A 27,175-nucleotide genomic window follows, 5' to 3' on the forward strand; every position below is an offset into this window, starting at 1 on the left:
CTTTCAATCCTGTAATTCCTTTGGCCGAATCAATGAGATAAACATGCCGATGGAAAAAGCCAAAGAGCATACGCGTGAGCAGTATCCAGGTCCCACGCAGGTCAGTAGATGATATCAGACCTTTTGCAGGGGCTGGGAATCTGCCCTCGGGAGCATTCAGGTCTGCTGCATTTCTGAGATGGCTTTTCAAACGTACGAGAGCTTCAAGGTCACGGGCTGCTCCGCTCTGGGTGGTATGTTCTCCCCCCAAGCTTGGGACTGAAGTAGGAAACATTATCCCTTGGCAGCCAAAGTGGATTTCTGCTTTATTGCATCTGTTGCTATCCCTGGATGCTTTGAGAAGCAATCACAGTGCTTGGAATTTCAGCCGGTGTTTATTTTCATTAACGGTGGTATTAATCAACATTTTCCTCTGGTCTCCACAGACTACTCGGGGATGCTTTTGGAAAGCAAAGACAAATTCCAGGTCAGGATTCCTGTTGTTTGCTATTATTATATGTGAAGAGTGAAATCATTGCGCGCTCTGTTCAGATTTGTGCATGAACACACTGAAAAACTTCTAGTAGCTCCAGCATCCCTCCCGCACCTTGGTCAAAGAGTTTTATTTTGACACAGCTATCAGCAGATGTATTATGAAAAAAAAAATCAGAAGGTCTAAAAAATGTTCACAGTGTACATCAAGCTCTTTTATTTTGTTTCTTCAGCCCTTTTAAATCAGCATTTTTAGGACTTCATTTAAAATGGAAGACCAGGAAGCAGCGCGGTGAGTACTCTCTCCTGTCACATCATGTGCCAAGTCGTACAACACAACAGCCTCAAATCTCTTTCAATCCATCACTTATTTCCCTCTAGAAACTTTTTTTTTTTTTCTCACCGTATTGTCTTTGACTGTTATTTATTTATTTGGTTAGTTGACTTCAAGGGACATTTCTCCTGGCTGGATAAAGACATTTTACAAACAAATGCATGGAAACATTTTTGATAACACTGCAGAAACAGCCAGCGCGCGGGGTCCCCGTGGGCAGGTAATGCTTTGTGTCATTTGGCGGCCGTCGCTCTGCTCGATTAAGGAGCAGCATTTTTCACAGCCGGTGCGGCTGCTGCAAGAAGAGGCCCCGAGCAGCGGCGAGGACCATGGCGGGAGGAATTAAAGGGCTGCTCGAGGTTCCACAGGGCTCTAAGAACTCCCCTGGGGAGGATAAAAAAGAATTAGAAAGGGCTTTTATTGACGAGGATGTGATGCTTGTGCTTTGATACGCACACAAAGGAGAGTAATTGTAAGGATGGGGAGGAAGGCTCTCCGTGGCCGAAACTATTGTTTATACCCTGTGGAGAGTTAAAAAAACCCCTCAGCTAAGAACTTGGGTAGACACTCTACCTCTTGTAGTGTTTTACAAGCCACACCAAAAGGCCCAAGGCCCAAACAAGGGTTACTAAACAGAGAGAAAAGATTTATAAAGCAGAAATAGATAATGAATATTTCCCCCCTTCCCCATTCCCAAGAGCTCCAGGTCTCTTGCAGCACCCCGAGACACCGAGAGGGAAAGATGTGCATCGCCATCAGCAAAACACGTTCTGCAAAAAACCACCTTTGGGCGAGTCTGTAGCTGCCGAAGGAGAGGCAAACACGGCGGAGGCATCCACTCAGCATCTGGACAGGAGAGCATCTGCTTGCAGACACCCCGACGTTTACTTTGAGTGAGAAATCGTCGCTCTAGCTGTAATACTTCACCAGCAAGACATATCAAGTGAATGGAATCCACACAAATGAGGTCGTTAGCATAACCGAATGCGCTCTTCATTCCTTCAAGAATGAAAAATATGAGTAATTCCCTGGCAAGGCCCAATTACAGCCTGCCAGCACTAGCACATGGGTTATATCTATTATGAAATAATAAGATAACATTAATAAGATTCCCAGAAAGAACATTACACAGCCAATCTCCCAACTGCGTACAACCGGTCTAACTGTTCAGGCTGTCTCCTGCCTGGGTAGCTCAACACTTGCCAGGTCTTTCTTGTCACCTTCAGTGGGAAAAGTTCAGGTCTATCTGCTTTTAAGTAGTGGGAAACGGGGCGAGAGCTCTGGGAGCACTGAGAAACACCGGGTGGCTGCTCTTTTTTAAGGAGTTTCAGCATCAGACATAAATGTGAGAGCTACAGCAAACAATCATACCGCTCGTGAAATGTTACTGTAGATACAGAGTGATGCCAGCAGCTGTATATTGGGTCGTTAACCTGAGTGCACAAGCATGGCTCAGGCACGTGCCCGTGGTGCTTCCAGCCTCTGGCTCTGAGAGTGGCTGAATGATCCTCTTTTAGCCCGTTTCCTTGCACCCTAAGGCTCACGACCCTGCATGCATGCACAGCATCCAGACCTGTTTCTTGGGGGTATCAGCACAGGCAGGGAACTGCTTGTGGTCTCTCAGATGAGCATCACCCCCTCATCCTGAGATACCTATGGAGGTAAGCTTAGGGGGAAAAAAAAAAATAGACAAAAAGACATATGTATAGTTGAGCATAGCATCACATGTAGTACAGGAGGCAGCTGTGATCTCCATCACTGAAATTTAATAAGATGCATCTCAGACTCTGGCAAGGAGCACCCAGCTCCCCAGGACCAAGGACACGTTGATACCAGCAGTCAGACACTGCAAGTTTGGCAGGTGGCTAAATTGGCTCCATAGCCTCACTGGCCCTTGTCGGGGAAGGGAAGATGCCGAGTCTCAGCACAGAGGGCTGTAATGAGGATTAATAAGGCGTGTGAAGACGCTCTGTAATTGTCTGGCTGGCTGTTTCCTTTGCACCTTATGTTATCATTTATGCTCGTGCAAAGTGGCTGTAAAATGCTCCAGGTCTGATTCAATATAACTCCGCAGACTCTTTGTACAGGTGTAAATTGCTCTGTGACGTTCAGGGCAATGTCTAAACACAAACTAATCTGATCATCTCTGTTGTCTTTTTTTTTCTTCTGTAAACTCCTCTGCAGCCAATTGAACATTTTAAGGCCAAATAAGCTACAAAATATCAGGTATTTCATGCATGAACTTACTCCCCAGAAATAGAATTTGCAGTGCCCAAGGGCTGGAGCTGCATCAGGATGCCACGGCTGGGTCACCGGCACCACAGTCCTGTGGGCTGGCTGCTGCTCGCAGCCAGAAGACCAAGCAGAGGAACATTCACACCATAAACCTCGGGGGCTGGTACTGTGATGGCGAGTCAGAACCCAGGGGAAACCACGAAAAATGAGGTAACAACATAATTTTGGAGGGAATGGGCAAAAAAACAATGCCTGACCTTGCACAGGGCAAAACAACTGCAGACCTACGGCAGCTATAAAGTGAACCTGAACAAAAAAGTATGAGCTGCTATTACAGGGAATAACGCTTAAGTGGTGGAAGGCTTTGATAGATGCAGTCCTACAGGTAGCTTCAATCCCTGGCAGCTGCAAGGCTTCAATAATGAATGTCAGACTGCTGGCCAGCTGCGAGGGGAATAAACATCTATTTGCCTTCAGTGGAAGTAGCATCAGTTTGACATATGACATTCAAATGATATGAACTTTAAAAGAGTGGTTAAAAGACTGCTGTTTGACTTGAAACCTTGAATCCACCGAAGCAGCATCGCAACCGTTTACCTTAGCTCTGTGGGGGATTGAATCGCTGCGCTTAAAAATGAAAGATCAAAGTGCTTCTGCTGATTCAGTCCACAGTATGTCGTGTGTCCAGCTGATAGTGTTCGTGTGCCTGAGCGATTAGAAGAGTAAAGACGGGTCCTCCCGTTCAGGCCCTGTTGTGTCCTTTGACACTGCAGATGACGGCTGCCAGCACAGGCTGGACTGAGGAGCCACAGAGGTGTGATGGGGGGGTGAACTTTGGGGCTGTGGGATGGGATGGGGTGAGAAAGAGGGAGTGTCTCAACCTGGTACTGTCCCACAGTCCAGCACCCCTTCTCCTGGATCCTCTACCTCCTCCACGCCAGCGGGCTCCTCTTCGAGGCTCTTCTGCATTTTGCCTTGCAGGATGCCAGCCCAGCCTGCGCCATGTCCATCACCAGCTTGTTTTTGAGTTGTCCAAGCAACAAGCGTTGCAAAGAATTTACCTGTCTATTTTAGGAGACCTTGTTATGCACTTGCTACATTAGCCTGTCAGCTTAATACCAGCAGTCATAACATTTCTATAACCTACCTGCTGAAGTGCTTTTGCTTGCCATCCTCACACTAAAACAAGAGCTCAGGACCAAAGCAGCTGCGGGAAAAAAAAATCACTGCTTCCTGACCTTTGGGCAGACTCTGTGGGCTGATTATTCCATTGATTTTAACCGAATCGAGCATTCAATAAGGGTGTCTGGAGGCTCGTCTCTCTTCAGCAGTGGGGCCAGTACAGCACCAGTAGCAATAATACCGACAACCTCTATGGAAGCCTGGGTCAGGGTCAGGAAAGCTCCAAGAGTCTTGCAAATTGTGACAGGCACGATCACTCTACCTGGGACTGGCTCCAGGACCTCCTGCTCGCCAACTCACCCAGCGATGGGAGAGGACCGAGAGCCAGCGAAGAACTCACGCACATGTTAAACCCAACGGCGATACGGCTTCGATGTGTGAGCACCATGTTAAGTGCAAGTGGGTGCTCTCGCTTCAAACAAGACTAAATATTTGAAGCACGAGTGATCGGGGCCAGATTTGAATGATGCAACTTGATGGTGGGCTACCCTTACAGAAGGAGCTGTTGCTGAGCTGAAGCTATGCTTGCAATTAGGAAGCAGGGCTGTGCTCTAGGAGGGGCATATGCAGAGCAAAGGAGTTGATGCTGAGGGCCCTATATTCATCCTATATGTTTTTTAGAGGGAGTAGAGGACGTGCTTCGAGATGTCAGCAGCTGGAGCACGTTAGATGAGCTCCTGAAGCACTTCTGCTTTAGTGTCATCCAAAAGAAAACCCATTTGTTCACTCTGTGACCTTGCTGTGACCTAAATCAAAGAACAGCATAAGCTGGATGCATGCCAAAGTTCACTATTGCCTAACAGTAAATAATTTCTTTAAAAAAATAACATTATGTGCAGGTAAACTGAGGCACGAGGCTGTTGAAGAGCACAGCTTTATTTCCCTCTGGCTACGGGGGAGTGGTGCATGCTCATTATCTCTGGAAACTGGACCAGAAAGGGTTGAGACAGAACACTCCCCAAATAGCTGCTCAGTCTGGAGCAAAGCCAAGGAACAGAGCGTCCCATGTACTGTACCTGCTGGAAACCTCACAGCGCCTGAGCAATTCCCCACCGCAAAGTCCCACCCAACCACTCCATGAAGCCAAAATCTGATGGCAAACCTCCCTCTAAAACAGGTGGGAACCAACGGAGGTGTGCACTTTCTGCTCTTAAGCACGACCGAATTCAGCAAAATGAAGACGAGATTTGCTACACCTCAGCATTGTTCTGCCCCTTGCCAGAATCCGGCGCAGGTGCCGGGAGATAAAGCTGTGCTCCGCGTTCACCGGTCGATCTCTCCGTGGGTTCGTCGGTGTTGCCGGTCACAGCAGCCTGCTCGCCCGCTTCATCGGCAAGGGGTGCCAGCAGATGAAGATGCCTTTGAACAGAGATGAGAGAGGCTGAAATCCTTGGACACCTGCAAGTGAACTGTATATTACCAAAATGTTAAGCAGCTTTGTGAGAGAGATTATCCTGAAGGATGTTTTCCGTAGTGTTGACGTTTGTATGTGAGTGATTAATTCCAACACAAGCCTGGAGTGAGGAGGCAAAACCCTTCCCTCGCTGCCACCGGGCGAGCTACGGCCTTCGCTCCAGCAAGGTTATTAATTCATCCCTGACCTGTGACACTGTGTGTGACTTCCTCACCCTCATCTTCTCGGTCACCTCTCGAGGCAGAGACCTGAGGATTTTCCATGCCACTTTTTGTGAACCGCTGTGACGGTGCAGTCACTTTTCGGCTGCTCGTTCTCCAGGGGTCTGACTGCTGCTATATTTCTCTGTTGTTCTCCCCTGAGATGTGCCATCACAGTCAAACATAGTGCCATGGCTTTAAAAAACGGACAGTAACAGCTGAAAACAAACTGTCACTTTTGTACATCGGTGGCAGGAGGGAGCTGCACTGCTGCAGGTTACGGAGGCAGGAGGGGAAGCCGTGGCTGCCCGAGCTGCCGGGAATTTCCTAACCCTCTCGCCCAGCCCAGCGGTGACTCTCTAGGGAAGCAGCCTTACTCCTCCCCTTACACTTCCAGGGTGTCTTTCACTGGGGAATTTAATCTGCTGCAGAAAGGTTATTATGTCTCTTTTGGGGTTTTCTGCTCATTCCTCAAAAATATAGAACGAAAATAGAAAAAGAATATGTAATATCTATCTATCTAAGAATATAAAATAAATATAAAACTTGCTGTCTAGTGACTAAAGTTCCTTAGCCCAATTTTGCAATGGAAAACACCTCACACCATCAATGGCTCTGCTCAGCCATTTATTTTGGACTGGAGTATCTTAAACACCTCATCTTCAGAAGCAGTTCTTACTACTGATGATACACGTGGGGTAATGCCTTGGATTCATTCAGGCTATAAGGAGTTCTCATCTTCCAGGAATGCAAGCGGCATTACACGTGGTAGTGACTGGGTTAGATGTATGTGCACATGCAAGTATTTCAGCCAGCACTGAAATTTCACAGCTTGGAAGCAGAAGACATCCTCCTGTGGAAGGGTGCACTGAAGCAGGTGCATGAGGTGTTTAGGTGAGAGCATGGAGAGCGCTCTGAACCCTGCATGACGTCAGCTGGTTGCAGCGTGGAGCAGATGGTGGAATCAAACCTCTGTGCTTTCACAGAAAGACAAATGTTGGCTGAGGCTGGCAAGAGCACAGCCTCAGTAATTTGTGGTGCTACAAGGTGACACTGAACTGCAACAGACCTTCTATCTCCACTCTGTGGCACTGATTTTTGAGGCAGAGGGGCCTCCTTTGAGGATCCTACCAAAGTGAGGAAGGCCAGCTGGGAGAGGTGATGAGACCCCATCATTGTCTGGCCAATGGCTTATGAGACCTACAGATGGACTCACTTGTGTGTACAGGAAATTACAGAATCAGACTGGCATCAGTTGGTTACAGAAGAGGTAAGTGAGCTTTTTATTGCAGATAGCCCTCCCATAGCAGTTTCTGAAGGAGTAGTATGAAATGTGAGCATACAGGTCTCGCAGAATCTACAAAAATGACAAAGTCTAGCAAGACTTTCAAGCTCTCAATAGCCAAAGGCAATACCATTCTTCCAGATGAGGGTTCTCCAGAACATCTGAAGGCTCTCAGTGCTGCACCCTGCACCATTCTTAATTCAGTCAAGTTTATCTTACAATGGCCTAATATAAATCAGAAACTAAAAGTTGTCATGACAGCAGTATAGATGGTGCCTGTGTTTACAATCCCTTCTACGGGAGATGGCTGCGTGCCCGTGGGAGAATAAGCAAACAATCAGGAAACACATGTGGGGCACTTCTCTCCCACTCTACAAATCTCCAGTCATTAGGGGCAACTGCTTGTCTCTGGGCTCCTCCAGTTAACTCATCTGCAATCTGAATCACGCAAAAGCCATCTAAAATCAAAAGAAAATCTAAATAAATCAGCATCAGAAAATTTGCTGCAGGCGTTCATTCCTGCAAGGATGCGACCACTTTAACACTTGTCAGGATCATAGCACACAGCTGAGGAAATAGCCCTGGACAACTCTGCATTCCCAGGAGAATAAAACCAGAAGACATGTAGTCACCCAGCAGGCAGTAGGAACATGGTAGCATTACTTAACTATGTGCAATTTGCTCTCCCTATCTTGATTTAAATTACACTGCCAGAAGAGACTGACAGTGTCTGGAATCAAATTGCTTAGAAAAGTGCCTCTTCAGAGGGAGAGAAAAAAATGCCCGAATAACTTGAGTGCAAATGGTCTTGCAAAATGCCTATTGTGATTGGGGACAGCGGGATCTGGGGCTCGTGTTCATTAAGGTAATGCTCATGTAATTATGCTGGGCCAAACCTCTAACGCCCTGTTGTGGAATGCGGGGGGTTGCACCACTGACACTTCTACAGCACACACAGCAATCTGGGTCTCATCTCAAGAGTTAGAGGAGGCACCATCAAACAAGAGTCTCTGAACTGTTCACTTTTCCACATCAGCACGGGCTCTGGGAACCATCTTCAGGATGATGGGCTGCTTCGGTTGCATGAAACCTTTTGTGTCCAGAACCAGCGGGATCTTGAGCAGGAGGAAAAAAACAAACAAACAACAAAATAGCCATGTAAGCTGGGAAAAAGGATGGTCATGACACTGACAGGACCCATACAGCCCACACACAACTCAGCCACCCCTTGTTTTCAATGCATTTCCTAACTTATAGGAATAGCAGGACTGTCACTACTGCTTATGCAAAACAGCTATGACCTGGGGTTTAACAGCCCTCAGCTCTTGAATAAACTGGCTAGTGAATCCTGGCTTTCACACAGCATGGTAGGAACAGCTCGATGCACTGATCAACAGGCTGCACGTGGAGGGAAAAGCAGCCAAAATCCATCCGGGGAGCTGCAGCTAAGGAGGGGCATGCAATGCCATTTTGTTTAATGCTAAAGTGTGTCAGCGTGAAGGGGAGTTGGATCGTAATGGGAGCTGGAGGAGCAATAAGCTCTCTGGGAAGAACGAAACTAAGATTGCTGCTCAGACTGGGTACCAAAGAAACAGCATCCTCACACAGAAAAGCGATGGGCTCCCTTGGGGTGGGCTAGAAATCTCAATAAAAAGAACATTTTTAAACTGGTGTTGGAAGGAGTCATCTTGCAGGACAGGGAAGTGTTTTACTAATTCTCCTCCATCAACTCGATGCTGCTTGATGATGCTCTGCTTCTCCCCATGAGGTAAAACACCGTCAGCCTGACAAGCTACATTAAAATCCCTGTATCCCAGTAAGATTTGTTTCAGGAAATTTAAGCAACGTGGCTTGGAGCCCAATGTGCCATCAGTGGAAGAGTGAGAGGAGGCTGCAGTTTCCATATACATATTCCAAAGGGATGTTCCAGCATGAATTTTTCCCTCCCGCTCTAATGTACATGACATCTTCTGTAGAAAAAAGGGCTGAAAGAGCCTCATAAACCTATGGGCACCAATAATACAATACATATTTAACTTGTCTCCTTTTAATTAAAGGCAGTTATAAAAAGAATCAATTTTATGGATTGCAGAGGACTAGAAAAATGTCATTAGACTTGGGGGAGGGTGGATAGGTCACTGCATTGTTAATGGACTATTACAGTCTTTCACCTCCAGGTTACTAGTTGAGTTGCAATCTGAATCTGCAGAGATTCCAGCTGAGCACCCGTGCCAAGTAATAATTTAATAAGGATTTTTCTGTTTCTTACAACAAATGTCCTTCGAATACACTTGCTGCCCCCTCTGCTCCGATTTCCCAAGCTCGCCTCGTGAAGGAAGCGTATTAATGGCAATGCCTTTCGCAGCACTCAGTGCAGAAAGCTGGGTGGGGGCTGGAAGCTAACACCAAACATAGTGCTACCTGCCTCTGAGTGACAGGGAGTTGCCATGTTTTCAGGAGGGCTTGCTTGACATATAATTTCCAACAGCCATCGCATTTACTTTATGTCTAACAGCCCCGTCTTGCAGGGCCTGTCCCATCAGCACCGCACAAGGCGTTCACTGGGATCCTGGGCAAACCCAAACCCTGGTGGGATCCTGCAGAGCCTCAAAGGAGGAGCAGGTCGCCAATTCAAATTTAGCTCAGATTCCGCTTGCTTAAAAATTGTTACCCTTTAGAGACTGCCTGGTGACCTGTAAGAGATGTATTTTGGTGTCTTGGGATCTCTCACAGAGAATAGCCATGTTTGCGTTGCAAAGCGCAGCTTTAGAGCAGACGGGGTGGACTGGGGGGACATTCCCTTTCTTGTCTCTGAAGCAGGGTCTTCCTAAGCCGGGTCAAGGCGGACCGGCAGTGTGCTGGGGGGAGTGAGCACCCTGCAACTTAGGTGCATGTAAAGAGAGGCAGAGGACTTCAGGGATTTCAGCCTGACATATTCCACCAATATTAAATTTGCTTCTGTAGAGGCTTAAAAAAATGTATCAGTAACTTGTGATGAACCATTTAAATTAACTGAGAAGATTTACATACAGTTATTCCCATATGCCTCTCTAATCCACAGTGAAATCTTCCTCCCTGATCTCTGTGTGAAGTAGTAAAACCCAAGTCTGCAGACAAGGTTCAGCGGTCCTGAAGCTAGCAGTCTCTGAATTCCTCGGGGAAGAGGGGGATTTAATGTGCATGAGAGACAGTTCCCTGTTTGTCCTGAGATGTAGACCATCTGCAGCGGGACTAAAGGGCAGATAATGAAACACATCATCCCACATCCTCACCGGAGTGTCTTTGCAGGTTCTGAACGAGAAGTTTTGCAACAGGACGACCACAGCCACTTTCATGATGAGGAGGGCAAACCTCATTCCTATGCAGTTCCTGGGGCCAGCCCCAAACGGCAGGAAGGTGTAGGGGTCAATAGAGTCTTTGGTCTCTTTACTGAACCTGATTACAACCGAAAAAAAAAAAAAGTTAGAAAGAGCTACCGTTCCAGAATGTGTCAGCTTTCAGATCTGAAGTGATCTGGGGGTCTGGGAAGGCAAAAGCATTTAGTGTTCCTGTGCATATTAGAAGAACCCAGCTAAGTCCCTTATTTCTGCCTCAATAGATACCTTATGCCTCTGCTTTCATCCTGCTGCTTGGAGTTGGTTGTGCAACTCCAGGTGCATCAGGTGAACAGGGAATACCTGAAATATGCTAATGGATTTCATAACTACTCTTTTCTCAGAACTCCCTCTCAGCTCAAAAACTGAACCCACATTTCAAACCCTAAAACACACAGGTCTACAGCTTCACGTCTTCCCTTGAGATCAAAGAACTGAGTGAACACAAAGATGTTCTCCCCCTGCGTGACTAAAGGCACGGTTGCTTTTGAGACACGCCAGCCATTCCTCTCCTCATCATGAAAAACAGGGAAGAACAGTCAGCTTCACAGAGAAATTTGCCACTGAGCATTTTCAGTAATACTTCTCAGTGATCAGTTAGTTTTCATGTCGGAAAGCTTTTCATTCACTGCGCATGAGGTCTAGGTACAAACCCCAGCCACACTAAATCAGCAGTGAAGTACCTCACTACCGAGACACCAGCACACGCCTCTGATGAACTCCCAGCAGGGCAAGTGATCCCTAAAGAGCTCCTGTCCAGCTACCCATGCCTGGTTTGTCAACCAGGGTAAGGATGGAGCTACTGGAGTAACTGGTGTAACGTTCATTGTCAGAGTACTCCCATTTGGGTGGTTCCTTCTGCATTCAACACAGGGTGACCATAGGGGTCCGTAGGTGATTTCAGCAGCACCCGCCTCCCTCCCTAACTTCTGCTGCCACACTGTGTCCCAAAGATCACCACACCTCCACACCAGTGTTAGCTTCCAGGGGCATTTCAGCTCCTAGTGCAAGGGCACAGATCTGGTCCTGTTCTCTCTGGCCAGCCCTCAACGTCTTCGTGGCCACCTGGAGACCAGCAGGCCCAGGGTGTCCCAGGTCTGCCTTGGGCTATTGCCTCATTTCACAGGGTCTGACACAGACTCCTAAGCACGGATTGTTTCATAACTTGAGTTGAAAAATTAAGTTTTACTTCCTATTCGTCTTTGCCCTTCCACTGCTGATTTGCAGGGCATCGTGCCAGTCACCCAATGGCTCTTGTTTTAATATCTGGCCATAAACCCCTCAGTGTTACAGCTGCTGGGAGCTGCTCTCACTGTTGCTCCCTTCAATGCAGTTAATTAAATTCCATGCACAGTTTATGGATGTAGATCATAAAACTCCCCTCACGGTAATGCTGGGACTAGATGTCAGACAATGATAAATGCCTAATTTAAATGTTATAATCATGCATTCTCCACTTTTGCTGCCATTTCCACTCCCAGGGCTGAAGTTGAGTGTGCAGCTATTCCCCCTGCCTGGCCCTCACCTCTCAGGCCTGAACTCCTCCGGCTCTGGCCAGTACTCCGGGTCACGATGCAGCACGTAGGCTGGGATCACGACCACCATGCCCTTCGGAATAGTCACACCGTTGAGCTCCACCGTCTTCTTGCAGACCCTCTCAATCCGTCCCCCAGGGGGGAAGAGCCGGAGGGATTCGTTCACCACCATATCGAGATACTCCATCTGCGTGATGGCGTTGTATGTGGGAGTAGCCTGGGGAGGGGAATCAGGATGGCTACAAACACAGGACTTCAGCACTCACCCCAAATCCCCTAAGATTTCCCCTTTAGGCACCAGAGACCAGAGGAGGGGAAATCTCAGTGCCAGCATTTCCTCCACTCTGTTTTGTTTCCAACCTGGCTTTTGGCTCAGGGTCTACAAGGCACAGGTGGGAACAACCCCACAGCTGCCCACCCTCCTTTACCTTGTTGGGCAGGTTTGCGTCGATCTCGTCCTGAAGTCGCTGCTGGACGTCAGGGTGGGTGGCCAGGTTATATGCTATGTAGCTGAGGGTGGAGCTGGTGGTCTCATAACCAGCAAAGACAAAGACAAGAGCCTGGGCCAGAATCTCCTCATCACTTAATGCTGAAAAGAGGCATAAAAGCACGTTAGAGAAGCTGAAACATACAGTGATTAACCATAGGGAATTCAGGATCCCGCTCACCAATCTAGGTAATGCTATTCATAACTACTTAACACTTGGTAAAGGAAACATCCAGCTAACCCTCTGGTACCCCAAAGGGGTGGGTCTGGCACTGCTGTACAGCAAGAAAACTGTGGTCAGGATCAGCAGAGTTACATTGCTGTCTTTCAGAGCAGAATCAAAGTATGAGCAGCGCAAGCCAGATTCAGAAAGTCTCTGTTGTTTTCTGGGACCATGATCCTAGGCCAAAAAAAATAGAGAGGCGCATGCCAGGAAAAATTAGAGGTGAAGAGATGTCCAGAAGCTCCTCTAAGCTGTGAGCTGAGCCTTGCGCTGCTGAGGGATTAGTAACCCTGAGCGTAATGTGGCTGTGGTAATAAGGACAATACAGAATGCTGGTACTGCAGTAGCGTCCAAGCCCTGCTGCATTGCAGGGTGCTGTACAAATACCTTGTCCTGGCACCTCAAAAGTTTACAAGCATCCTGCCCTGACTGAGGTTGATGGACTGGGACTATGCCTTGGCTGATCCATTATTTTCTAAATTTAAGAGTTTACCTAGGATGAGGAACAGAGATGAGCTCACAGATGAGCAAGGTACGTGCAGCATATGTGCTTTGTGTACTTTATGAAATACAGCCAACATCGCTGGCCTTCAGAGAAGATAAAATAAGAACGGGAGTGAGGAGATATTCACTGTTTGCTGTTTGTTGCACAAACAGACCTCAGTATTTATCCCAGGAAATGGAATATAATAAAATATGGCTGGTGTGTGATAAGCATCGTCACAACCCCACTACTGAGACCTTGAATCTCCCATGGGACTACTGAATAAAATCCTCTCCTACTTCGTCCGTTAACCGCACAAGGAACTACCATGCTTTCTGCTGAGAGGACAGATCTCAAGACATACATTTGTACGAGTTGGTCCCATCAGACTTGGAGCTGTCATGTGAGCTCTGCGAGTCAATCATGAGTTGCAGGAAATCAACCCGGTCCTGGGGAGAAACAGAGGAGTCAGAGACAATGTGGGTGGGGAGGTGACAAACCTTGTCCAGCACAAGCTTCTTGCTGAGACGCCTGCTCCATTCACAGCCTCACCGGCAGGCTTACAGCTTCAGTGCACTTTGATGTTCAGACTGGAGAACCTCTATGAACACAGATGCTTTCTCCATGTGGAAGCCCAGGCAGGGAATGTTTCTGGCCTTCCACAGGTTTTATGAGCTGGGAGCTGTTATGGAGAGTAGTTGATACACCACAGCTTCTGAAAATGCCACCAGGTCCCTCCCACACTTAGAAGGACAGCACAGTGAAGAGAAAAGGCCACCTGGGCTGGACTCACCGTGCTGCTGCCCTTTTCTCGTTCCTTCTTCATTTTTATGAAGACACTGTTGAAGAAATCCATGACATTCGAAGGTAACAGAGTCACGTTCATCTTTTCCAGCACTGGGATAACAAAGGGGAACAGCACTAAAAAGACATAAAAGAACAACATATTTTAGCTCAAAGGGGCCCAAGAAACTAAAAAGTGGCACAAAGCATAGAAAAGAGAGGGGTAAACCTGGACTCTGACCCCAAAAAATTGCTTTCTGTTGCCTTCAGCCCTCTTTTTACCTAACCATGGTTGGCATGCAACAGTACTTGAAAAACCTCCTCCATATATCACTCTATGGCCACGATGCCACCCTAAGGGTAGCTCTCTCTGACGGAGAAGCTGTCCATCACATCTCTGCAAACAGGGTCTCTGCTTGTAGGAGGATGCTATGGGCTATACAAATCTTGACTGTAGTTTCCCTGGGGAACAATTTCTACAGATTTGCTGGGGTCCATCTAATCCTGCAAAGTGCTGAGCATCTCCCGTATGGCCATGAGGACTCAAAGCTACTAAGGGAACTACGAGGAAATGCAGGTGGTCACCACATCCGACATCGATTCAGGGCTGTATGAGATGAGGTGTGTCATACCTAAGAACACGAATATGGGGTTTAGGAAACTGAATTTGAGAAATTTCTTAATGTTGGTGATAAAGGGGTCACTGGGGTTGCTCATGGAGTCAATATTCACACTGAAAGAAGTGCTGGCCACCACATCCATGCTGTAGGCTCCAAAAATGCTAGGTAGAGAAGAAGAGAGAGTGAATGGGGTGAACTCAACCAGAGTAGTGAATAAAAGTCCATCTAGGAACAGTCCTTGAGAGAGGGAATCTCTTTTAATCAAGGACTCAGTCTAGAGTCCTAAAATAGTAAGTCCTGTCCTGATTTGGCAGTAACCATCATTATATTTTCCTAAGTTTCCCCAGTTATATTCATCCCCCAATTTTTTTCAGCACCAGAAGCCTAGGCTGTAGTTGGAAAGCACTGAACTGCAGTCTAGGGTAACAAAGACTGTATTCTGATTTCCACCTGTAAAAGAGACTGTAAAAACAACATCAAAAAATACCACATCTTGCAGGGCTTCTAGAACGGACCCTACATCTTCTTCAAAAAGTATCCCCAGTAAAATGAAATGGAACAGAGCATCATTACCCCATTTGAGCAGAGCACTGCAAACCCACCACTGAGGAACATGTCACATCCATGACCACCATGGAGTTTGCCTCCATAGTTGACAAGGGATCTATGCTGCAGTGTGGAAAAGGCTCTCCAGAACGGCCCCTTCCCCACACTGAGTACGAACTCTTCCCTGTCAGCCCCACACAGTTACTCACTCCTTTGTGGACACGAATTCATCATTAGCCACTTTCTTCTCAATGTTTTTCACTAATTTTTCACCATAATGATTAATGATAGGCAACATCTGAAATGCAAACCAAAGCAAAAGGCACTGTTGACTCTTTCACCCCCTCCAAACAAGGCTGGGCAATTCTGCACTGCCATCTGTGACCTGCCAAGTCTTTGGCTTGTGGAGGAAGGGCAGCCAAGGGGAAGGTGCCATTTCCAAGCCTCAGACATTGCTTTTTCTCATCTTAATAACACATGACTATGGTTGAGCAAGGTTCTCCTCCAAAATCCACACGCAGCTCCCATTCCAGCTAAGCATCTGCTCCAGCTGGGAGTGAACACAGCTCCTGAGCACATGGAAACTGAGCACCCATGGTCTGAGTGATGCGCTTAGCAAGAAGAAAATACAGGTCATAGGGCCAACAGCCTTGGCTTGCAATACCTTGTGTGGCATTTCACCCCCCATACCCTTCTTCTGACTCCCTCCCTATGACGGTAGACAGCCACCGTGTTGCTGAACTGCACCCAACAATGCAGGTGCTAATGGATGAGGTCTTGACAAATGGGGCGACTTCCCCATTTGAAGGGAAGGTCTGTAGTCAGAAATGGCCCAGTTCTCCTCCAGCTATTGACACAAAGTACCAGTGGCCCCTGCTTTACCTCCTTCAGCTTCCCACTGGTGAAGGTTGGAGACAGCACAGTACGAATCCTTTTCCACTTTTCATCTTCAGCCACATTGAGGGCTGAGTCTAGGATCCCATTCAGACCAAAGTTCTGCACAGGGAGAATGTTACAGCAAAAGGGACATGGTTATACAGGGAGATGGGTGAAGGTTTCCAGCCCCCTTCCACATGACAGAAATGCAAGAAACACCCACCATGGAATGTTGACTTGGCCACTGAAGTCATATCAGCTCTACCTCAAGCAGCAAACAACAGAAATGGAAACAAAAGTGTAAGAGTCATAAATGACCTCAGCCCTAGGGTACCTCCAGGCTGATGTCCCAACCTCCCAGCCAGAGTGGCCTCTACACCTCGCTAGCAGGGTTTTGTTGTTGGTACCATCAATAAACTGGGGCAAACAGAGAGCAACTACTGGCTGAAGGGCTCAGAGAAGAGCAGAAACCAAGAAGAAACTCTTTCTTCCTTGCTGCATGTGCTGTAGAGCACATGGAGAGCAATGCACAGGACTAGATACCTACCCGGCGATTGGTAAAAATAGTATAGCACTCTTTCACCAGGATGTTTTTGATGAGAACGGAGTCCAAAACGGCCAGCACAGGCTGCCTGCCATCATAAATCCTAAGCCAAGAGAAACTCAGAGTCAGTCCATCGCTCACGGTCAGTTGGAGCAAAAGCAGACTGCTTTGTCTGTGGCCAGAGCCATGCACATTGACTGCTGGAGCCCAAAGGGTTTGGGCCAGCTGAGTCCCCTCTGACAAAACAGCCGAAAGGGATGAGGCTGAAACTGTTTTATTATGTAGTAAAACAGGAGAAAGGGAAAGAAGGTGCCAAACACAGACAGCGTGAGCATTTCTAGCAATTGTCTATGGTATTAAAGAGTTGCCAAAGCAGCGTGGGTTTAGATAAAAGGCAGCTTTTGCCATGACATTGATCCCCTGCACTTGGGCTGTCTGAGCTCTGTTTCTGCAACTGGTAGCTGGCGTCAATAAATCCACACCGAACAGCCTACCTGTGGGGTAAAGAGATTTCCCTGCCTGGCCTACGAGGCAATGAGAGGGGAAAAACTCATCCGTCTCGTCCATTTTCCAATCAACAGAGACAGAAAAACTTAAAAGCCACGGTGTGGGCTAAGGGGCAGGGAGCCTTGGGCCACAGCCGAGGGAAGCTGCCGTCTTCAAGAGGCTTGAGAACATTTAATCTTTTGAAAAAATGCACTAGGTTTCATGAAGCCTCCTAGGATTTTTTTTGCACAACAATTTTGCTTCGGTTGGAGAGGTTCTCAAGAGAAGCATGATAAGAGGCCCCTGCACAAACCCAGTGCTGTGCGGGGAGCGGGGAGGCAGGTTGAAAGGTAGCTCATGCCCAGGCTCCGGGAGCAGCAGGGAGCAAGATGAAAAACACCGCGGCAGCCTGCAGCTTGCTTTCTGCTCAAGACAGACAGAAAAGCAGCTTCAAAGGCACGAGGCTCAGTTTGACACCAAGCAGTGGAGTTTTCTGGGCAGGCTGTGTGGTTGGGAAATGGTTGGTGCCTTCCTTCAGTGATGCATCTGGAGCTAAGAGATAAAGGGATGGCTGTGCTGATTTGGCGGGTGTTGGGAGGACGAGGGGAGCTCTCTGGGCTCTCTGTGGTGCAAGCTTCCCCGGCCCCAAGGTCACTAACACTGCTGTTCAGTTTTTAATGCTCCCAGATGGGAAAAGAGAAAAAAAAAAAGGTTATTTTTCAAAGCTGATGGAAACAAATGACCCTCCAAAACTGGCCGCCATCATCCCAGCCCTGCATAGTACTGAAATCCCAGCAGGAGAGACACCTTGGAGAGATGGCTGGGGACTTCCCCAGTGACGAACCTGGACTTTCCCAAGCTGTCACTGCTGGAATTACAGTGCTGAGACATGGTGGCAACGTACCTTTTTCCATTCTATTTTGGGGCTGTGAGCACCCCAAACAGGCAGTTTTGTTCTGCAGAAAGAAACTCACCCCCAGATTTTACCATATTTTTCAAAGCACATCTGATCAAAATGCAGTACTCCCTGCAAAAGAAGAAAGGAGAAATGACCAGTTTGCCAGCGAAGAGCAATCAAAGCAGGTCGCAGCTGGCAGTGCGGTGCATCCCACAGACCCATTGTAAGTGGCAGAGGTTGGGGGGTGCGTGGCAGCTCTTCAGAGTCACGTAGACACTGAGGGGACATTTGCACTGGAGGGAAAAAAGAGAGCGGGGGCGGGGGGGGGGGAAGAAGCACTTTCAACTTCCACTAGCCAACCGGAGCTAAAAATGTAATGAAGACAAGGTACGACAGGGCACACAGTTTCAGCGTGAGCAGAGTTAGCAGGCAGAACTAGATCCCAGGGTGTCCTTTCATCTTCAGCTCAACAAGTTAAAGCTGCTACTGCCTTGTCCTCATGAGATCTTCCACTGCAGTTACTGAACCAGAGTGATGATGGCTTTTTTTGTTTTGCTTTGTTTCCATTAAGGTTTTAACTGATATTACATGTAAGGACGAAACTTATGGGACATATAACGCTCACCATGCATCAACTAAACCATTAGTAAGAGACCACATACATGCTGTAAGCCCAGCAAACATAACCTAAAACACCTCTTTCATTGAAGCTAATACATTTTGTTCTGCATTTGCAGGCAGTTACCTGGGACCAGTTACTACCCTGTTATTTGGTAAGGTTTGGTAACTTAGTAATAATTGAGTTTTATTTAGAAATCTATTCGCCTGGCTTAGTCTCAGGCTGGGCCAACAGCAAGTGGCAGGATGGGGCATTCCTGGGGCTAATTCAGCCTCGTCATCGGGATGACACAAAGCACAAAGAAACGTGCAGTTCTCAGAAATTATCAGTCTTAGGCATCTCTCCAATAATTTTTTTTTTTAGTTTCCAACAGAACTTCAGCCGCTGGGGAGCAGGTAGAAATCCAGGGAGAAACTAGTAACTTAAATTACAAAATAGTTGAAAAACACAGCACACCTCATTCAGGTCAACTACATCCTAAAAGTAATTTTTGTGTTCTCTGTGTGTCCAAAGCGCTTCCTACCTGAAAGCATCGGTTCCATCTGAGTGAATCAAGGACAGAGGAAAGAGATGCCCCAAGGATGGGAAAAGCAGGACCAGCTACAAGTAAGAATCTAAGGCAGCTACGGAGCAGCGGCTGCCAGTACTCACATGCCGGTACTCCAGGAAAGTTCCCAAAAACGGCAGAGGCCGTGGTCCGGGAATGCCCAGCTTCTTGAAGGCCCGGAAGGGCCATATCCCATAGCTGCCAAGCAAAAAAGCATGTGAGGTGCATTTATGCAATGAAAAGAGAAGGTTCTTCATCCTGAGCACAGTGAACGCCATAAATAGCTGGTTCCTGCCACACAGAGAAAGATGAAATTATGGACCACAAGCAGCAGAGCTGCTGAGGATGCTCTCTTCCTGCAATAAATGCAGAATTGCTTGGGGTACACGATAATTCAGGGTACATTTTGATACAAGATGAGGGCTGAAAGGAGCTGTAGCCCAGCCTAGGCGAACACGGAGTACCTGGATACCTCAGGTCTTTTCTCAGGGGCCTCATTTAGTTCCCCGTATCAGAGATCTGTGACTCAGGTGACCGAAGAGAGGTTTCAGAGGGATTAAGTTCTCAAGCTGAGACCTGCCCTTGTGTTTGTCTTTGCAAAGACCTGCTGTGATGTTCAGGTGGTAGAACCGCAGCAGCACAGCAGCTGAGCAGGGACATAAATTACAACAGCAAAATTATGGTTTTGCCTGTATAGCTCTCTACAGCTCCCTTGAGTGACATAAGCAAAAGAGAAATTTTGCCAACATAACTATTTAAATGGGAGCTTCTGCTGGCACAAGCACATGGGCAAAAATAAACATCACCCACTGCCCTGGTCCCAGAGCCCAGCCCGGCCAAGGACACCCTGTGTGTCCCTTTGCAGCCCACCACAGCTTGCTGCGTTTAAAACCGCAGAAGTCACTTCTCCTTTGGATCTGCTGAGAAAAGCAAAAAAATCAAGTTGTTCCTTTTTATTTCCTGCCCTGCCCAGCCCTGCTTCCTGCTTCCTCCTTCCCTTCGCCTCTGCCTCGAAGGTAGCGCAGGAAGACCAAGGATGAGGGTTTTAAACGCAAATTCATGTACTTCGGCACTTCACGGTGAGGTTGACGGCCCCATCCCCTCCCCAGCTGCAGGCACAGGGTCCTCCAGCCCGGTCGCCCTGAGGGACCAGCCTCTACTTACAGCACCAGGAGGCTAAGGAAAACGATGAGGAGCAGCCACGTGATAAAAGAAAAGTTTGGCAGGAGATCCATCGTGTGTCCCAGCCCTCCCTGAGAGCACCAGTCCCCTGGAAGATGCAGCCTCTGCCAATTTTGTTTTGGTGGCCTTCAGCCGCAGCGCGGTCACGTGGCAGGGAAGGAGGAGTTGTGGTGTTTGCTCGGGTGCTCAAACTTTAACCCTTGGGCAGGTTTCTCCTTGGATTGGGACGTCAATAAGATGCCCAGCCCGACGTGTCTTGAGATCTGAAACTGCTGAAAGGACAGTTTTTACGAGGGAAAAAGATAGCAAAGGGCATCAACTTCCTTAACCCCTTCCTGCCTCTGGCACGAAGGCTGTGAGGTTCGTGCGGGGTTCAGGGGCAGCCCCCGGCTGGTCCAGCTGCAGACTTGCTGCTGTCCCTTACCAGGTCCACTTGTGGTTTTGCTGGCTGCATCGCTTTTATCGAGGGGAGCTCCCGGAGACCACCATGTGCCTTCCCTTGTGCCTCCCCCCTCCCATCCCCATTTACCTTGTCCTCCTGCACCTCCTATTTAGGGTCCAGGAGGGAAGGGGCTGGAGGAGACAGACCTGCCGAGAAACATTTGCCCACGGCTGTCAGGGGTCCGTTATCCCCAGGCAGACCCCCCCGGACCTCAGACTCGGTGGGGAGCACAACCTGCGTGCACACCTGAGCCGAGGGGAGTTTTGCCTGACGTCCCACTGCACGGCTCGGTGGCTCTGCTGACCTGCCTGCCCACGGCTCGAGCCCCAGGAAGCCCCCAGGGCACGGGCATCCAGGCAGGCGGTGTCCAGGAGCGAGCAATCCCCTGCACAGCGAGCACCACGCTCGCAAGCAGGTCAGCCAGCACCCACAGTCCCCAGCCGAATCCATTTCCCTTCTGCCCCTGACTTTGTGTTTGCTCTCAGGCATGGGGCTGCACAACAGGACTTGTGCTGTTTGCTTTAGGCAGCGCAGTGTGTCCCCCAACACACGCACGGGACCGGCTGCTTTCTACCGGAGAAACAGGGAAGATGCATTACGCATACAGGCAGACTGTGCAGTGGAGCCTCTGGCTGGCTTAGCCACAGCGTGCGCAAACTCGCCGTGCCGGTGGGTGGCTGTGGGGACAGGTCAGGACATGGTCTCCTTTGTCCCCATCACACCGGGAAGGGCCATGAGTCTCCTCATCTGTGCGGTCCAGCGTGGTCCCCTTCCTCGTGTCCCCGAGCCCACCGGCACACCCACGTGGCCGCGGGGAGACGAGCCCCAGCTGAGCACCCCACGTGCACATCATGTTCCCCTGCACCAGGAATCGCTCTTCTGCCTTGGACACAATCAGCCTTGAAGAAACCCAAGTGCTTCTGCAATTATCTGCCAGCCAGTGCAGGCAGATCACATGTGGCCGTGCTCACAGGCCAGCGGTATTTTTTGCCTCTGCCCAAGCATTTATTTTGCCTCATAAAACACACGCAAAGGGTGCCAGGCTGCCAGCAGGTCCAGGGGTCACCTCCACACCCATGTGGAAGAGCCGAGTGAGAGTGCTGCATTTTTGGTAGGATGACATCTTAGACATCCCCAGCTTTGCACGGCTGCAATGTGCTCAATGATTCCTGTAATCAGTGGCTGTCAGTAATCAATTAGCTGGTTTATGAAGGCGCGTGCCTGATTCCTGCTTCCCCAGGCTGCGCTGAAGAGCTGAACCCTGGCAGCGTGCTGTGGCAGGAACCTTATTCTCCATTTTATGGGGTGTCCTCCTTATAAGACACCTTGAAGCACCCATACCCTGGGAGATATCCTGTATCGTTGCATCCAAAGGCCAGTTCTCCCCCTCGCAGGGTCTCATACCAGAAGAACATCAAGAACTGCGATGAGAGGCAGGAGGAGAAACGAGGTACCGGGGCAGCAGCTCCCAGGCTGGGATTAGCTGCATTTCTTCCCTCGCACAAACCCTTTGATTTTTCCAGTAAGCTCTGCTAACAGCCATTGGGATTTCTCAGTGGGAAGCAGGTTGTGGTTCAGTATTTTCTGCTCTTTCAGACAGAAACTGAGGCAAAGCCAGGCTTCAGAGGAAAACAAGGAAGTCAGCTATCCCCCCAAAAAAGTGAATAAACTGTGCAGCAAATTCACATGCAAGGAAATTGCTCGTTTGTCCAAAATAGGTTTGAATGGGAGCAATCTGCTGGTCTAGAGGTGACATTCTCAGGAGAAGACAAGATGCAGAGCCTGATCAAACCCATGGTGCTCCGTCACATCGCTGGGGGGGACACACGACAGCGACACCACCCCCCGACCCATTTCACATCAGGAGCGTTTCTCTTCCTGGCAGTGACGTGCTCTGCCAGCTTCCTCGTGACCCTGCGGGGACGATCGCATGGTGCTCGGCCGGGGAAACCCGCGCGGCTGGCGGCAGTGGGGACGTTACGGCGCAGGGCTCCGGCAGCCGGGCTCTGCAGCACCCTGCCATGAGCCACATCCGCTGGGTATGCGCGTGGTCGGTGGACTTGTGCAAACTCCTTCTTTACTTCTTTTTTTTTTTTGTTGTTTTGTTTTGGTTTTGCGTGTGTCTCAGAGCGCTGGCATCTCCCTGGTTCCACAGATTTGAGGAAATCATAGTTGATAAAAATTCCACCTCCCAACCAAAATTGCCACCACAGGTCAGAGCTGCAGGTGGGGTGATACTGAACACTCATCTTCACATAATTTTCTATGAAATGAAGATGTTAAAGTGATGCTTTTATAGTTACCTTTGGATGAAATGCGATGGTAGGAATGTGTACTTACTGAGGCTATTTTTTTAACGTGAATGTCACTGAAATGGCACGCAGGAGGGATAAAGCAGAGGGGAAGGCTCTCCAGATCATGTTTCCTGGCAACATTTTAAGGGTTTTAGCACTGTGGCCAAGCAAGCCACACAACGCCGCTGCAGGTGAGGCTGCTGCGGCATCCTAGCACCTTGTCTGAGAGAAAGGAAGAAAGTTGCCCACGTTTGGGCTGGGATCCCAACGCAGCTCCCGTCTGTGGTGCTGGCGACCCTGGAAAAACATCCTGCAATACTGAGAGGGGGAGCGACGGGGCTCCCCACCATGCTCGGGCAGCAGGTGTCCTAAAGCAAATGAAAAGTAACAGCAGTAGACATCAATACTTCTTATTTCACCTGTTTCACAAAGTTGTCACTCCCCCCCACCCCCCATTTCAGATAACAACTTGTTTAATAGGAACTGTCTCCAAGAGAGCGGTTAACCCCATTGGTAAGAGCCGCATCAACGGCCAGCGGCCTCTTCAGTGCACCAGGCTACGGGCACTGTTCTGTATGAGGAGACAGAGATGGTTTTCCGCCCTAGTGATGTTTTCAGGGTTAATTATCTGTATGTGGAGGACCCAGAGTGGTCCAAAAGGAACATCCTCCTCTGGGTCACGAGCAGACGTGGCCTCAGCCCCTCTGACATCACCCTTCCTGCTGACAGCAACGCAGCGCTGTTGCTTTCCCCGCTAATAAGAACCCAAGGACTCTGAAGAGCACTGCGGGAGCCCTGGTGATGTGCACGGTGCTATAAAAACACTATATATTCTTATACCAGAGAGGAGGAGCGACTCAGCGTGACCCCTGATTCCCCGATGGCAGGGTCTCCTGTAGTGGTCCTGGACACTGCCGAAGCCATGGCCCCGCATGCCCCCCCCACTCGTCCGCTGGCCACCACATGGTCCATCTCGTTGCGGTGGCTCCTGGCGTGTTTGTTCCTGCCACCGCACCCCAGCATTCCTGGTTCAATATTAACTCACACACTATCTACCACTCCTTATCACAGCAGCGGCAAGGTGCTTGGCTTTCGTGCTTCGGCTGCTTTCCCTGTGTTTGTGTTAATGTCATCCTGGAGCACAGCACCCTTCTGCTGCAGCCAGCACCCGGCACTCCTCTCCTCTCTGCCGAGAGGGGACAGGTGACCAAGCAAAGCAGATTTGTGGGGATTCAAAAGCTGATGGTCACCATGGTTAATGGAAACAGAAGGGGATTCAAGCTGTGATATCTGGCCGTAGTCACTGGTACTGTCATAGCTGTAAAAGTGGGAAAACACATCTTAGAGCAGGCAGGGAAACGACGACTGAATTGATGGGGCATAGATGATGTTAAACCTCATGCAGAACTTCAGAGGAGCAGGGCTGACAAATGAAAACTACTTCTGTTTGTAGAAACTCCTGAACTATAAAGTCGTCCCCGGAGGAGAGGTGATTTTACCACCATCTGGTTGGCAGGACTGAAAGAGGCCAAGGGGAGGGCGGTCCTGCATGGACACAGACCATGGGGTAGAAGACCACTCCCAGGAGACATTTGCCCTACTGCATCTCAGGCTTTTTTTTTTTTTTAGCAGCTGTATTGTAGACCCAAAGGTTTTCATTTCCTCCACATGCTATAGAAAAAAATCACGTTGTAACACACAACAGTCTTCTAAGGGGCATAGCAAAATGTCAGCCTTGTTAAAACCCAGGCTTTTATTCACTGATTGTCCCATCTTTAACAATTCTCTTCTTATGTTCCTCTCGCCTCACAAAGGAGATCACGAGCTGTTTATTTCTGGCTCTGCCTTACAAACCTTGCTCTCAAACAGCCTCTTGAAAGGACTAAATGGGGAAGCACCAGATGTACGACTTCCTCGAAAAGCTCCAGCAGCTGGGGAAGGACCAAGGGCTGGCACCGGTTTCCGCCTTCCTTCTCACTGAGCCCAAAACCCCACAGCCCTTCATGTCTGGGTATTTCTGGACCTCTGCAGAGCAAAACCACCACATTGCTCCTTTCATCCAGTAATGCTGCTGAATGCTCCTGAAGCGTTGACAGCTGAAACCCATCTCCCTTTCACTCCTCTATAATTTCTGAGCAAGGACAGAAAATTATAAGCCACAGCCAGTGTTACAGCGTAAAACCAATTACAGAAAGCATTCCCCGCGCACTCGGACACCAGCTCCTCCAAGGACAGCTTCTCCTTTGCCTGTCTCGCGTTGTACCAGAGAAGAACTTCTCTGTCCTTTCAGACCTCCCAGCTGGTAGCTCAGCCTCACTCGATGAAGCAGCCAGCGCTTTCCAGAAAGTGAAGAGGCATTGCCACATTTGCAATGACCTCAATTTCTGCCAAGCCACTTCCAAATAAGATGTCAAGCCAGGAAAACCCCCTAAAAATCATGAAATGACCCTGAAGACATCAGCTTGTGACATATAGCCCTTTCTACCATAATCTCCTTCCCTCCAAACCCACCATATCTCATGAGGACACATGTTAAAGACAGCCTAGTGGGTGTAATGCGTTTTTTAGAGCCAGGATCTCTGCTGGGCCAGAGCTGGTGATGCTCAGAGCGGCATCGTTGCCCAAGAGCAGAGTTTGGCCCATCGCTTCCATCTCTGCTGCCTGGGCTGTAGTTGTTTTTTCCAGGGTGCATCCTACTCATGGACTCAGGGCAAGGGTGAAACTGTTTGGCTTGTGATTCATTCAGCATCGCAGACTCCCTACCAGCAGGTGCTGGATGCGAGCCATTCCGAGCGTGTCCGGGCACAGTCCCTTCCCAGAAACCCAGCAGGTACGGCTGGAGGCTTCTCACTCAACCGCACCAGGAGGATTTTCTATAGCAACTAAAGCCAGGCATTTGGCTGGTTGGATTAACCCTTGTTTGCTTCTTAAAATGGACTTTGTGAAAAACAAAACAAAACCAAACCCCCAAACAAAAAAACAGGCATCTTTTTCTCACCTCTTTGTTTTCTTCAGTGGTGTGGAGACAGCTTTGGATCAATGAAAAGTGTCTTCATCAGTCACTCTGGATGGTTTTTGCTGGATGGAGGACTGAAATGCTGAATCCTTCCTCTGCCAGTCCTTTCCATGGTGAGAGGTACAACATTTCCTAATTTCCATCAGGTTACGTGAGGTTTAATCCCAGAGGGTACAGTCTCCCGGCAAATTAAGTCACAGTCTCATAAATCAATCTGAAAATTTGCCCTGCTTCATCCCAAATTTTCCATAGTTCAACTTCTCTGATGACTCCTAATTGCTCCTCCCCTGCCCCCCACCTCTGGGGCATTTATACCAATCAGATGTACTTGTACATGAATAAAAAATAACCCAAAATAATTTTTAAAAAGTTTGTATTTACAAGTTGAGTCTTGTACTCTTGGAATTAAACTCTAATTAGGTCAGTCATGTTCCCCTGGTAGGGTATGAATGATAGTGCTGGAAAACAGACAATTTATAGAGACCCAAAAATAACTCATCCTGCTGTTTTGTAAAGAAAGATGTGTTTTCTTTGCCCTGCACTGAGGACATTTGCAATTGAGGCCACTCGGGCACGCTGACACCAGTCACACAAACTCCGGCTTGGTCCCACAGGCAAAGCTGGCCTGTGCCTCGATTTCTTCTTACCAAAGGAGGGATATTAATCCTTCCCAATTTGACAGGGCTGTGGTGAGGTCACCTGTGTGTGTAAGGCATTTTATCACTCTTGGCATGAGGCCCCAGGCTATATTACACATAGGTTTTTTCAGACTTGCCTTTCAGGCTTATCTGCGCCGTCTGTTCAGTGTACAAAGTGCGAGCATTTCTATGAACTCAGGTTATCGAGGATCAGGGTGAAGAACAATAAGCCCACGGCTTCACCGCCGTGACGCTTTGCTTAGGGTGCATATCTGAACCAGATCGGCACGAACCGTGCACTAACGCCCTAAAATTTACACAATGCAGGGAAGTACCTTCGAATGACAACGTGGGTGTTGGCTGCTTCCTCCTCAGACACGTTATTGTCACTGTCACGCACTGTTAATTAGCAGTTTGCTAATTTCTCCATATATAGGTGCAGGTTCTCTCCTTGTGCAAA

The 27,175-nt window shown here is 48.6% G+C and overlaps 1 protein-coding gene across 2 annotated transcripts; it reads right to left on the reverse strand.

Annotated features, from left to right (window-relative positions):
- Positions 1 to 662: 662 nt before the first annotated feature.
- On the reverse strand, positions 663 to 20,475 carry LOC104640169 (cytochrome P450 3A29). Of its 2 annotated transcripts, none has more exons than XM_075767436.1 (13): positions 20,308 to 20,475; positions 19,248 to 19,341; positions 18,054 to 18,106; positions 16,597 to 16,696; positions 16,056 to 16,169; positions 15,383 to 15,471; positions 14,640 to 14,788; positions 14,018 to 14,145; positions 13,589 to 13,673; positions 12,459 to 12,619; positions 12,021 to 12,247; positions 10,394 to 10,556; positions 663 to 5,581 (listed from the first exon to the last, which is right to left on the reverse strand). In XM_075767436.1, the coding sequence occupies exons 1-13, from the start codon at positions 20,376 to 20,378 to the stop codon at positions 5,549 to 5,551; spliced, it is 1,467 nt and encodes a 488-aa protein (XP_075623551.1). In that variant the 5' UTR covers positions 20,379 to 20,475; the 3' UTR covers positions 663 to 5,548. The 2 variants fall into 2 exon arrangements, with proteins under 2 accessions (XP_075623551.1, XP_010306746.1); XM_010308444.2 differs by lacking the exon at positions 663 to 5,581 and adding an exon at positions 7,096 to 8,236 and having other exon boundaries at positions 20,308 to 20,473.
- Positions 20,476 to 27,175: the final 6,700 nt, after the last annotated feature.

The sequence above is a fragment of the Balearica regulorum genome, chromosome 15, assembly GCF_011004875.1.
Source record: "Balearica regulorum gibbericeps isolate bBalReg1 chromosome 15, bBalReg1.pri, whole genome shotgun sequence".
Lineage (NCBI taxonomy): Eukaryota > Metazoa > Chordata > Aves > Gruiformes > Gruidae > Balearica > Balearica regulorum.

Coding starts and splice junctions, on each gene's coding strand:
- LOC104640169 (XM_010308444.2), bottom strand. CDS start 20,378: ATGGATCTCCTGCCAAACTTTTCTTTTATCACGTGGCTGCTCCTCATC. Junction 12,248..12,458: donor ACGCAAACCTGCCCAACAAG/GTAAAGGAGGGT, acceptor TCCCCTCCCCAG/GCTACTCCCACATACAACGC. Junction 8,237..10,393: donor GAACCTGCAAAGACACTCCG/GTGAGGATGTGG, acceptor CTCCTGCTCAAG/ATCCCGCTGGTTCTGGACAC.